The sequence below is a fragment of the Falco biarmicus genome, chromosome 4, assembly GCF_023638135.1.
Source record: "Falco biarmicus isolate bFalBia1 chromosome 4, bFalBia1.pri, whole genome shotgun sequence".
Taxonomy (NCBI): Eukaryota; Metazoa; Chordata; class Aves; order Falconiformes; family Falconidae; genus Falco; species Falco biarmicus.
In genome coordinates, this window is record NC_079291.1 from 102741461 (window position 1) to 102755140 (window position 13680).

General features: G+C 37.0%; 1 protein-coding gene across 3 annotated transcripts in view; it reads left to right on the forward strand.

Moving 5' to 3' along the window:
- Positions 1–13680, forward strand: part of DENND6A (DENN domain containing 6A) — a 28306-nt gene that overhangs the window by 12708 nt on the left and 1918 nt on the right. For 2 of the 3 annotated variants that reach the window (XM_056336995.1, XM_056336997.1), the window contains 8 exons: positions 2877–2971; positions 4760–4825; positions 4921–4985; positions 5603–5692; positions 10722–10775; positions 10859–10968; positions 11585–11687; positions 13132–13206. In XM_056336995.1, coding sequence (XP_056192970.1) covers positions 2877–2971; positions 4760–4825; positions 4921–4985; positions 5603–5692; positions 10722–10775; positions 10859–10968; positions 11585–11687; positions 13132–13206 — 658 coding nt within the window. The remainder of the gene's footprint in view (positions 1–2876; positions 2972–4759; positions 4826–4920; positions 4986–5602; positions 5693–10721; positions 10776–10858; positions 10969–11584; positions 11688–13131; positions 13207–13680) is intronic. The other variant, XM_056336996.1, reaches the window with a different exon arrangement.

The window sequence follows — 13680 nt, forward strand, 5'->3', positions numbered from 1 at the left end:
GCTCTGTAGTAGCACCTTGGAGAATTGTTCTGTACTTGTTTTTATTTTTAAGCAATTGGTAAACAAGGTGACTTCTAGAATTCAACGTCCATACAGCTGCTTTGTAAAGTTAATCCAGTCAGTGTCCTAGTTGAGGCAGTAATTTAAAAAGTAAATATCTCTTCACTGAATTTGTTAGAAAAATGTTGTAAATAATTCTGAAATTAAGATTCTTTTTTTGAGAGCATCAGTCTACAAAATCAATTCTCTTTGAAACTGCTTTAATGACACATTTTTCCCTTTTTTTTTTTTTTTAATCCTGCTCTGATTTTGAGAGCATATACCTCCAATATTTCTTACTATTATGTTATCTAAATGCAACTTGATTTGGGAATGGAGTGCGTGTGCTAGATTCACTGATCTTTTCATAATTTATTTTTTACTAATGTATTAACAAGCAGTGTTGTTGTGTTGGGTTTTTTCTTTATTTCGTTGCTTTTTGTACTGTATTTTTCCTCTCAACAAAGGTGTTGCCAGAGGCACAGCAGTGGAAGAACATACAAACTTAGGCACTATGTTTCAGATTGTTTTCCATGGGAATGGTTGTGCAGTATGTAATTTAGTTTCTAAAAATAATTGCAAGAAGAATTTGGTTAAACTTTAGTAACCCATGTTTAAAAAAATCCATCTGCTGTTCTGTAGCAGAGCAGAAAGGTTGTCCAGTACATATGTTAGTATTTGAAATAGAGCTAGAATTGCACAAGCTTTCTTACAGAAAACAAAAAAAGAATTCAAAGATTGGAAACGGGCTTTTAAAGCAATGGCTCTGAGAAGGGGAAGAATCCAGATGATGCAGATTCTGCCTGTTTTATTAGTGAGAGAGGAGCAAGGTTTTTCATCTTGATGTTTTGATTTGTTGTGCCTTTTCAGAAATTACTTCAGTGGTTTAAAATCAGTATTGGTTCTGGTAAATATAATAGATTAACGCTCCTAAAAGTTACCAAGTAGTTTACCAAATCTTGCTATTATATCATCAGTAGCAATGAAACAAGAGTCCTCATGATTTGCTACCGGTTTACCTTGACCTGGAGAATTATTTGTATGCGTGTAAATGAAAGCCTCACTTGACTTTAACGCTCGAGTTAGTAAAAGAGTGTCAATTTGTGTATGTTGGTCCAAACCAATTCTGTGTGAAACTTGCTATTTGGTTCCTACAAAGGAGGCATGAGAAGATTTAAGATGGGTTAGACCTGATCCATTCCTAGAGAGAAGGAGAATGCCTATTGGTTTGAGTTCTTCTGAGCCTTAGTTTGTTATGTTGATTCTTATGATGTGACTATGAAAAGAAGATAAGATAAAACATCATAAGTTGATTTTTTCAGAGTACAAGGAAGGAATCTGTTGGGACATTGTTATGGATGCTGTTCTTCATTTTGGAAGAAAGATTGTAAATCATGTATGATAACACTGAAACATTTGCAAATCCCAATAAATTTAAGTCAGTAATGCAAATTCGTTTAACAGGATTATTGAAACAACAAAAAATAATGAAACTAATTCAAAGGAGTAGGGAAAAATACTTAATACCTGGAATAAAATGTTTTCAGACGAACATACTTGAACAGCAGGTAGGACTCGAAGTGATTTTTCTGGGGAAAGTTGAGTTGGTGACAAGTGAGAAAAGACTTCTAAGAAACTTGATACAGTTTGGTGCTGCTCATTCTAAAATGGAATGGAGAGAAGAAAATTGTTATTTCCATGGCCTAGACATTTTACTAAGGTACAGAGCTGTGTGATCAGATTTTTCTCCTATCTGTGAATGGCTAATGAATTTTGAGAGAGAGAGAGATCTGTATAATTATAATTAGCGAGTGGAGGGAGGAATGAAAGTTGGAAAAGTTTGGAGGTTAACATAGAAATTGATGCCCAGTTGCCATCATGGTATAGCCAGAAGAATTGAACAAAAATATAAAGAAAGATCACTTCTTGTTTTTCTCCCCACCTCGCCTTGAGAAACAGGGAAGTTAAGGGCGATGTACAGAAAGTGTTTTAAATATCCCAAATTTGAACAGTCTGAAGAAGTTACGATAACCTGTTTTTAATACGGCAGTTCCAGCGAGACTTGCAGTAACGCTTTCTCCTTAACTAACATTTGGCTGTAAAATGGATGGCAGCCATCATATCAGTGCTGTAAATCCCAGATTCTGCAGGCCTATGGTATAGCAGCAGCCTTGTGCTCTTGATGCCTCTTGTTCTCTGGGTGCCCCTATGCATCTTCAAAGCCACATTCGAAGTACAGAGTAGACAGAAAAATCTGACAGGTTGTGAGCTTGGGCACAGTGCTGTTAATGTGCTTGTACTTCATCATTTGGTAACTGCTTTTTAACGGAGAATGCTAAAGTGTCGGAAAGGAAGTTGTGTGTCTTTTTTTTTTTTTTTTTTTCTTAATCATGTCAGCTGAGCTGTAGCTTTGCTGAGAAGTCTCATACAAACAGCAGTCACGTTGACATGCACATTCAAGCACTGAGATTTTGTTATAATCAAACCTTGAGAAGTGGTAATTTGTCTTTCAAACATGGGTCAAATTCCTATTCATTAAATATCAGATAATACCCTGTTCTCATCATTGCAGTTGGGCAGAATTTAGCCAAGAGCCTAAGCAGATGTCACTTCTGTTCTCCACTATTGTTTAGACTTTAAGATATGCTTGTTTTGCTAGTTTCTAAAACTTAAAAACTTTAATAAACATACTACTGTGTTCTCACGTGCAACTTAAAACGTAACTCTTAAATACAAAAGGAAAACAATTTCAAGTTAAGAATTAAAGTTAACCTTTTGATTTCATTGAGATGGAAGCTCTTACTGTCATATTCTAAACATTGTCATTATTTTTCTAGACCATCTGTCATTTTAGGGGTGACAAATCCTTTTTTTGCTAAAACACTTCAGCACTGGCCTCACATTATCCGAATTGGAGATCTTAAACTTCCAGGTAAAGTAGAAATACCTTCTACACTCCTGTGCAACAAGACTTAACTGTGGCTTATTTATTTACAAACATTTTATTTAGTTCAATTAATTAGTTGAATACTAATCAAATCCTCATGAATGTCAATCTGTCAAGTGAAGTTAGTCTCCCGTGTACTGTATGTCATGTACTGCCAAATCTCATCTATTAAATGTAAAAGGTGGTAATACTCATTATTAATGATGTTTTACTTTTCACACATTCCTGGTTTTGTCTGTCTACCAATAAGGTATTAAAATGAGAAATTATTACTGATGTTAATTTTAGGATGCATGTAACAAACCACTTACAGTGAGTGCACAGAAGGTAAGAGCCATATGAAAGCTAAGTTTGAATGTTGCAATAACATAAAAAGTTGTTTGTGACAGTATTTTGAGAATATATTTATAACCTGGTGATATTCTGGTAATTATTAATTGTTCAAGCTGGCTGATTTCTTTACATGATTGAGTAGAATTTTAATGTAATCTTTGGATAACATGTCAATTGCTAGCCTGTAATAAAATACTGCAGTACTCTTAATTCCTGAATGTAGCAGTTTGCTGTGACAGGTTCGCTGTTTTGTTCTGGCAGTGGGAATGCATAAATACCCAGTTAGGATAATAAACCATGAAATCCATTTTTGTAGAATATGTTAGAGTCCATGTCTGAATACACCAAATTAATTAAAGATTTCATGCTGTGCCCAATATCATTAGGCAAAGTTTTGCTTTACTTCTTAAAATATCATGCCTGTCCACCTTCAGAATACCTGTGGGGCTTTAGGGGTTGTGGGGAGGACTTAGCTAGCTGCTGTGTAGTGAAGGTTTGGAAAACAGATTCTTAATTAAACTATTAAACCTCTACAAAGCCATATACACAGGTTGCCTTCGAATTTGATACACAGTCTCAAGTATGAAATTCTGAAGTTTTGGTGCAGGTATGTGAAATGCTTAGTCAGGAAGTTCTAGTGATGTATCTGTCTGACCTGCCTTTAAAAATTTAAATTTTATTCCTTCAGGGATAAGGAGAGGGCTTGTGATTTTTTTTGTTGTTGTTGGGTGGTGTGTTTTTTTTCTCCTTTTCTCCTCACTCTTCAGTTTCAATAGCAATTATATACTGTTACATTTTCTGAAGTTGAGCGTCCAACTACATCTAGGCGAAAGGTTCTGATGAGGCTGCAGGACTGTTGTTAACAGGGTTTAGGGTCTTCTGGCTGGAGGAGGCTATATTTGAAAAAGAAAACCAAAAACCTTAGTTTGGCCTATGAAAAAGGGACTTAAATTTTCTTTTACAACACTTAAATCCATGGCTACTGTTTTAATTTCTTGTGTACAATTTATTTCAGCACAGGTACCAAAGATTTGTTCCTGAAAGCATTTACCCTAAGGGGAACAAAGGAAGAGGAAATGAAATTTGAAATTAATGAAACAGTCATTTACTGCTATATAGTCAGTATTTTTCTTTGGCTACTTTGATTCAGAAGGTTGTACTTCTGGTTTTTTGGTTTGGTTTTTGGGGTTTTTTTGCTTTAAACAGGGAACCCTTATATGAATTGAAAAGCCTGTATGCTGTTACTCATATGTTTACTGAATGTTTCTGGATATATACCTGGATGTTGCCAGTGTGTCTTAATGCTTCTTACAGTATTAGATAGTCTTCTAAATGAAAGTATCCATTTCTAAAAATCAGTGCAATGTATAGCACATCAGCTGTAGTATCTAGTAATAAAGATGGATATTTCAAGTAGGGTGGCTTTAAATGTTTTGGCAGGTGAAGTTCCAAAGCAGGTGAAAGTGAAAAAACTGAAGAACCTTAAAACTTTGGACTCCAAACCTGGTAATAAGTTGCTTCAGAATTAAATTACCAGTATTTTAATTTTTAAAAGCATACCCTATTTTTCCTTTGGCTAAGTGCTGCTTTTTTTTCTTTAGGTGTTTATACCTCTTACAAGCCATACTTGAACAAAGATGAAGAAATTGTTAAACAATTACAAAAGGTAATACTGCAAGTCTTTTCTTAATGGAAACTCTTTTATATATTGTCATGCAGTGTTTTAATTGAAGGCAGAGCTCTGTGTGCATAACTGAAATGAAACTAGATTCTGATTACTTTGCCCCAATTCATAACTGGATAGACAGATGTACACCTTCATTGCAGAAGAAAGGCTGCTGCCTTCTTAGCAGTTTGGGTAACAACACGAACAGTAGAACTTAAGAAGTTAGCTTAATCATGTAGAGAACTGAAGTGATTCATCTGTGCATCTCTTTTGGGGGTCTACCTTTTGCCATCTCCATCTAGTCTGTTTGTTCTAGAAATCTCACGCTTGAGGTAAGAATCAGAGATTCTAAACTTCAACTGATTTGCACAAGTTTTTTATAGAAACTTTCCTTTAATTTCTATACATGAAAATAAAAAATCAGCAATTGAAGGCATGAATATCTGTGCAGAAGGACCTGACATATTCGTTTTCCTGTCATGGTTCAGGGTACGGGGTGCTGTGTGTAGGCTTATGGACAATGACTACAGAAAAACTGGAATAAATAGTCTTTAAAAAACCCCACAACTACTGACATATTTTGAGGTAACAGACTGACTCTTTATTTCTTTTTTAAGGGTGTACAACAGAAGCGTCCCACAGAAGCACAGAGTGTGATTCTTCGGCGGTATTTTTTGGAATTGACGGAAAGTTTCATTATTCCATTAGTGAGTTCTCAGACTAACGGGTTTTTTACATATATAAATATGCAGTAGCTTGTTTGGTGTTAGTCTGACTAAGTCCAGTATCTAGCAGTGTACCCCTGGGGTCAGCACTGGATCCACTACTGTTCAACACCTTTGTTAGTGATCTAGGTGATGGGGCAGTGTGTACCCTCAGCAAGTTTGCTGATGGGACAAAACTGGGAGGAGTGGCTGATACACCACAGGGTCTTGCTGCTGTTCAGAGAGACCTCAGCAGGCTGGAGAAATGGATCGACAGGGACCTTATGCAGTTCAGCAAAAAGGAGTGCAAAGTCGGGGGGGGGGGGGGGGGGGGTAGTGCAGCTGTGCAGAAAAGGATCTGGGAGTCCTAATGGACATGAAGTTGAACATCAGCCAGCAATGTGCCCTTGAAGCAAAGGCAGCCAGTGGTATCCTGGGCTGCATTAGGAGGGGTGTTGCCAGCAGGCTGAGGGAGGTGATTTTTTTCCCTCTACTCAGCGCTGGTGAGGCCATACCTGGAGTATCATGTCTAGTTCTGGGCTCCCCAGTACCAGAGCGAGATGGAGGTACTGGAGAGAGTCCAGTGAAGGGCTACTGAAATGACTGAGGAACTGGGACACCTTTCATGTGAGGAAAGGCTGAGAGAACTGGAGCTGTTTAGCCTAGGGAAGAGAAGGTGTGGGGGTGTGGCAGGGGAGGAGTCTCACCAATGTAAATAAATGTATGTAAATCTGAAGGGAGGATATAAATAAGATGGATACAGGCTCAGTTCAGTGACAGGACAAGGGGCAGTGGGCACAAACTGAAACACAAGGAGGGTCTGTCAGCCATCAGGAAATGCTTTTTTACTACTGAGCAGTGAAGCAGGTTAGGTTGCCCAGAGAGGTCGTGGAGTCTCTGTCCTTGGAGATATAAAAAAACCCTGTCTAGGCATAGTCCTGGGCAGCCTGCAGGGAAGCTTGTGCAGGGGGGAAAGAGGGAAATAGCACCAGATGAGCCTTCCAACCTCAAGTGGTTTAGGATCCTGTGAATAATACCCGAGCTACAGAAATTTACCATTAGGCTATGTCTTGAGTTTTCTAAAATACTGTAGTCTTACAGTTCTTTAATTACCATACTTAGCAGAAAAATGAAGGCCGTAGCTTAATCTCAGAAATGGAACATTTATATACCTAGACAGAAGATTCAGATCTTAAAAAGGAATGCCTCTTTGTATACATTGCTAGACAGCATTTTCAGATGTTTGCTTGCAACACACTGTGTAGCATTTATGCAAAGTAAAACTCTCTCTGTGTGTGTATTTTAACATGAAGCAAGATGGACATTTCTTTAATCCTTCCTCAATACTTGGAACATCTGTCTACTGTTGAAATTATTTTTTTTTTCCCATGTAAGAGTATTTCCCTTGACATTAAGAAATGTCAGTATTGGAAAGGTAGAGCTGGAAAGTACTTTGTATAGAGAAGAGCTCTGCAAGTGTATATACTCTTGTAGCAAATTGCTATTTGCTATGATAACTGAGGGGATGCTACAAGGTAATCTTTCTGTTAATACGTGAAAGATCAGCCAATTCAACTGGTAAATCAGACTGGCTTAATTTTTTCCCTTGGATATTTACTCTGTGCTTTTCCATGCAAATCATTAAAGTTCAGAGAATTTTTTCCCTTTTCCCAGTCATATTTGTGCACTCACTGCTGTTAGGCTTGGTGTGAGAAACTATTTCTAGCACATCTCGGGTCCTTTCAGCTGCCTTGTCCAGACAGCATTTCGTTACTCATCTTCTAGGCAATTAATTTACTTCATTAATACTTTGCAGATGTACTTACCTTTGCAACTCCATTTTTACCAATGTTCTATCCGACTTCCAAAGAACAATGTCTGTTTCCAAAGGTAGACAGAGTTTTGGTTTGGTTTTCTTTTTTTATTCATTGATTTTGAAGTTGTTTTGCCATTGCATTCCCTGCAGTGGACAAATTTCAGCAGTCAGTCCTCCTTGGGCAGGTCCTTTTTCGCCTCAAGGCAGCTATTTGCTCAGATTATTGCAGTATTTTCAGGATTTCAAATCTTGCAGCTACATCAAGCATAAACAAAAGTCACAAGAGACTTTTGAGAAAAAGGTAATGTCTCTACTTAGATTCAGAGCATCTAGAACTGGCAAAACTATTATGAAACTCAGCTTTATCTCAGTCTCTTTTCCTGTCAGGAAATCTTAATGGCCAACATGATGTTGCAGGGACTACAGAATTTGCTTTCTCTTACCTGGTCTCAGTTTTCCTCAATATTACTGCTGCTTCAGAAAAAAAATATGGGCAAATGAAATTTAGTATGGATGGCTATTTCAAACAAATAAATACCTTTGGGAGGAAATTGCATATACAGACCTCTTCACTAGATCATAAAATCAAAGATGAATGTAGGTTACCTAGGACATCTGATCCAACTCCACTGCTCAGAGCAAGGCTAATTTGAATATATAGCTCAATATCAAACCTTGCTATACAAGCATAGGCATAAACTGCTGTACAAATTCAACACACTTGTGTCCCCTGATTCTAGAGGAGGTTTCATCATGATCCTCATGCTTTGCCTTCCTCAGAGGCAGTAAATACAGCTTCTAGATCACCGATGACTGCAGTAATCATCCACAGTACTGCTCTTTCACCAAGACTTGGGTTTTAGAGTATAAGACATTTTCGTGATGACCATTTCTCAGTCGTGCTCTACTTGGCTGTAAACCCGATACAGTTTTACACCTGGGAGGAACATCCCAAAACAACATTGAAAGCTTTCAGAGTTTTGTGCTTTCCATTTTTCTTTTTTTGTGTATTTGGGTTTTTGTTTGTATCAACCTCAGTAAAAAAGCCTCCAGTTTTTTATTCTGAATGTAGCAGAGGTGAGTTCAGCAATCTGAAGGTTCATAAGGAGACTAATGGAATCTAGTTCCTTCAACTGTAATTTCTGTTCAGGATTTTTCCTTCTAATTTTGCTGGTTTTGTCTATTAGTGATAAGCTGGTTTGGTTTTCCTCAGAGTCACATGAGAATGGTTTCTAGACAGTGAATCTCAAAATTTTTTGTTTTCTTCCTAGCTGTTTTCTATATGCTGTTCCTGTAAAAGAATGGTTGTCACAAGAGTTTGCTTTATCAGGCGATAACTTCTTCTGGGTTTGGGTGTGATAAAACAGATTGAGGAAACTGCAAATTCAGGTGACTCTAGAAGATGCTATTACACTTTACAAAGGAAAGACTATCACTGAATGTCGAGATAAATGTACTCTGTTATTAGGGTGTCACATGGAGAATGTTTTTTCAGTGGATCAGAATATTTTATTGTATAGCATCGTGCTACTCTGGAAATGGCAGATATCTGGTGTTTGCTCTCTAAACATGGTACTTCATCTGTTCAAATCTCTAAGCCTGTTTTGTCTCACTTCTAGCCAGTCAGCAAAGTTGTTTGGAATGCTTAATGTTCACTGATTTATTTTATTTTTTTTTTTTTGCTTCTGAACAGAGATGTTAATTTGTAAAATAGGAATTTGTGTCCGATGCAATAGTAAAAATTTACCTGTCCTGTAAATTGGAATCGTGATGTAGTGATTGCAGACTCCTGACATATTTTTATGCTGACAAATGAATATTGTGTTTAGGTTGCTGAATCCATGCAGATTTGTAGGCTTTGACTTGCACTGAAATGGAAATTTGTCATTTGTTTTCTAATTTGTGCATTAGGGTAATAATTATGTTGTAATAGGTGCATACTCTCACCTAGCATTTGGAGGTGTGAAGTCTGTGTAATGGTGGACTTCAACCCAAAAACTTCTGCACAAAGTGAAGTTGTTTCTGTGGGCAGGTAGTTGGGACATTAAAATTGGGATATATAAAATTGGGCAGTGATACCTCAGGCATTAGATGTTTACATATCCTCTGTCCTGTTCTGAGCTCTGAACAACTTTTTGTGCTTGACCTGAACTTCTCATCATTTCAGAACGTGCATGATCAGGTCCAATTTCTGTCTGCAGGAACTGGAACATTCCCGCAGAGTTGTTTGCCCTTGGGTGTTAATGATTAGAGGAGTTTCTCCTTAAAATTTGTCTTGCTCTCCTCTTATTTTGAGACGAGATGGACGTGTAGGGTGAATCCAAAACCTTTCCCTGGCATTCCCCTCCATCTTGCTTAGACTTTCACTCTGAGCAAGAGGTGAGAAACTTACTATGTTTTCTGTCATAAATCTCAGTTTACAGGGTGAGATCACCCTTTACATTCCCTGCAACAAGGAAACTATATGGGGGCGTGTCTTTTGTTTCTTCAAAAGATGGAACTACACTTTTCATAATAATACTGAATTTCATAGTATTATAGAAGCTGATTACGTTCGCAGATTAAAATGCACAGCCATTTGAATACACTTTCAAAATGAATGTATAGCAGCTTGTATCGATGTGCTTGTGTGAGCTGGCAGGGCAGAGCTGCCTCCTGTCATCGGACCTTCAGCTTCAGCAGTGGCCTTGCTGAGAAACCGCTCCTCCGCGCGTATGCTAGATGGCCCGTTGGGGCACTAGCCATGCCTTTGCCAAACACTGCTGCTGCAGAGAGGCCCGCAGGTGATTCAGTGTTTTGTAGGTTAGTTCTGTACTTAATGTTTTGTCTGAGCCACTCTGCAAATCACTTCCTAATACTTGATGCAAAGTGCAATTAGTGTTTGTAATCACCCGTGATGTGAAGGTACCTGTAGACTGTCACCAAAGAAAAGAGACGTTATTTACTAGTGGCTGGAGTTCAAGAGATATATATTCCATGTATATGTTTGTCTACTGTCCTCCTTTGCCTCATGTCCTTCAATCTTGCTGACAGAGTTCTGTAGTTAGGAAATACGAATGGTATTAGATAAGCTCCTTCTTATAAATATGCACGACCCCACCCTGTACCAATACTCAGAAGAAAAAACATTGTGGGCACAAGTGATAAGCAACCGTACACGTGGACTGTGTCTTTAGTATTGGTTATGCAAACAACCTTTCTTTTTCCTTTCCTTAGGAACGTTACGTGGCAAGCCTAATGCCTTTGCAAAAATGCATATCACCATGGAAGGTAAGGAAGTAATTCAAATGAACTGGAAACTGTTGATTAGAGAAAACAGTTATAGTATGCTCACTACTTTTTTCTTTCCATAGAGTCCACCACAGCTGAGGCAATTTAGTCAAGATGACTTCATGAAGACACTGGAAAAAGCAGGACCACAGCTCACATCAGGTTTAAAAGGAGACTGGATAGGACTTTACAGGTCACTTTTTTCATCAGCATAAAAAAATTCATAAATGAAGACAAATCAGTAGTATGAATGCTCTTTTTCCTGAGCAAACCTCAAATCAAACTTCAGATCTTTTCCTGAACAAATCAGTATTGATTTGAATAAGACTTACTTTTAGAATATATATATATATATACACACCTTAATAGGAATTGGTAGTGCTTAGTATACTTTGCTCACTTAAATCTGTGTCTCTGTAACCTTTTAATGGGTTTCATAAGGTGCTATGACACTACAGGTCTCTGTATACCAATATGGTCTGTGGTTTTATTTCTGTGGTTCCTACTTCCAATAAAACACAAAGATAAAAATGAGGATATTTCAAACTGAGCCTTGCTTTTTTTCCTGACAAAATTTTGTCTTTCAGACACCTTTTCTTTATGTTGTTTTCTCAATCCTTGTCTTGATTAATAGAAACACCTGTTATACTCCACTTGAGAATGTTAGTTTTTTGAAAGTAAACAGAGAAAGGGTCCTAATATATTTTTCAACCTCAAACATCATTACTTCACATCTGATGACTTAGAAAGCAGAGTTATCAAAATTTTAATTAAAATATAAACCCTATTTTTCTTTGGTGTTTTACCAGGCATTTTTTGAAATCGCCAAACTTCGACGGTTGGTTTAGGAGCCGGCAGAAAGAAATGACACAGAAGTTAGAGGCCCTTCACTTAGAAGCACTCTGTAATGAGGTTAGAAAAATGTGTGCTTATGATTATATTTATTATCTGATAATAAAAAATATATTCTTCCTCAAGTCAGTTTTACTCCTGGTGTGTTCATTGGTTGAACATAAAAATGTTTACAATTTTCTCAAGTCTGATCTAGCAAACAGTGATTTTGTTAACCAAGTACAAGCTAGAACTAACATAGCAAAAGACAGCAATATGAAATACAGTTCGCTTTTTTTATAACAACTGTTACGGTTTGTAAAATGTATCTTAGGTACTTTTTTGTTCTGTTGCGTGTTTTGAATTGAATTCACCACCCCAGAAAAAAAAGATATTTCCTTCTACTTGATAACATTATTTCATCCAGCTTGCTTCCTTGGCATTTCATTTGACAAGACATTTTTAGTTGCGATACAGTTAGTAGCTTTGAAGGTATAAACTCAGGGAGTACCATAGAAAATTGACAACTAATCAGATATGGGTAGTAAAGAAACCTACAACTCCAAAGATATTAAAGCATTCCTACAACAAATACATGGTAATGGGAAGCTGAGAAGTGAAATCTCTTTATTGATATATAAAAAAATGCCACATAAATGATTTCTGTTGCAAGATCAGTTCTTAAGAGGCTGAAGTGGGTATCAGTATCATTTAAGTCGGAACGACTAATAAAGAAAGGTACTGCAAGAGGAGAAGAGATTGTGTGGCTAAAGAGGGAATAGGAAGAATAAAAAAAAGTTCAGTCAACACCACAGCTTTAAAACAAAAGATTGCACTGGTTATTTGAAAAAAGCCATTGATTTTTATCCCTTGCCTTGTCAATTCCCAAACAGTACATTGTAGCAGCCCAAATAGATTGTTCAGCTGGAGCAGCCCAAATCATTTGCAGGGCAACAGCTAGGTCAATTGCCTAGAATTTATCCAACTATATTTGACACGAACTTATTTCAAAGAAAAGGAAACGTGTCACGAATTTATTACTGGTTCTGCTCCATACTAGTTTTTTCTTTTGATCTGAATATTAACATCTTCCTGTATATGAGCAAATATATTTAATAGGTGAATAGTAAAGGGGCAGGGGAACAGAACTTCCATAAGAAAATTCACTTGATGAGTATATTTTACTAGTTATCAACTATGTATTATGCTAGTAGATCTGATGTGGTAAACATTTGCTGCCATTTTGCATTGTAGATGCTGGTTTTGAAACTAAGCCTGTTTGGCATGATTTGTTTGTTGATGTTGTGCGCTAGTCTGTTATGCTAAGTCCTGAACAAACATGCAAATAAAGCAGATTTTGCAGTTCACAGTAGAGACAGTACATGAGTAAAATGAATTTAGTAAGTGGCATGAGAATAAGGAAAAGGAGAAGATCCATTCTGAACGGTAGGTGTAGATGAATACTATTGTTGAAAATTATACAAGTTACCATAAATATTTCAATGCTTAATTTTTATTCTTTTAGAACTTGGTTTTCTGGAGTCAAAAGCATACTGAAGTGGAAACGGTGGATCTTGTCTTAAAGTTAAAGAATAAACTGGTAAGTAATGGAATTGAACATGGCTCAAATTTGCATTACTTAACTAGATAAGTGTTACATAGTTGTGTTTACAGGCATTTGAACGAAATATACTCCTTAAGATCTGGGTAACCCAAGGAATCAATCACTCTAGTTTTGTAAAATAAAACCAGTTCATTTCGGCTAAGACTGTAAGGTTAAGCTAGCTTCCCACCATTGTTCAGCTATGTTGGAAGCATTGCACTGATCCTATTTTTTTTAAAACAAGTTGAACTTTTTGACTGATCTGAGTGGGAGCAAGGCTGAATCCTCAGGGAAGAAGAAAACCAAACTTCCTTATGATTACTGAAAGTCCAAATCAGTGTTAGCTGATGCTGTTGTGTGATTGTTGAGGAAACCTCCTATAGTCCAACTTTCTACGTGGTCTGTAAATAAGGAATTAATTTTTCAGATACACTAATATGTCACTTTTGTGTGACATATTCTTAAGGTGAA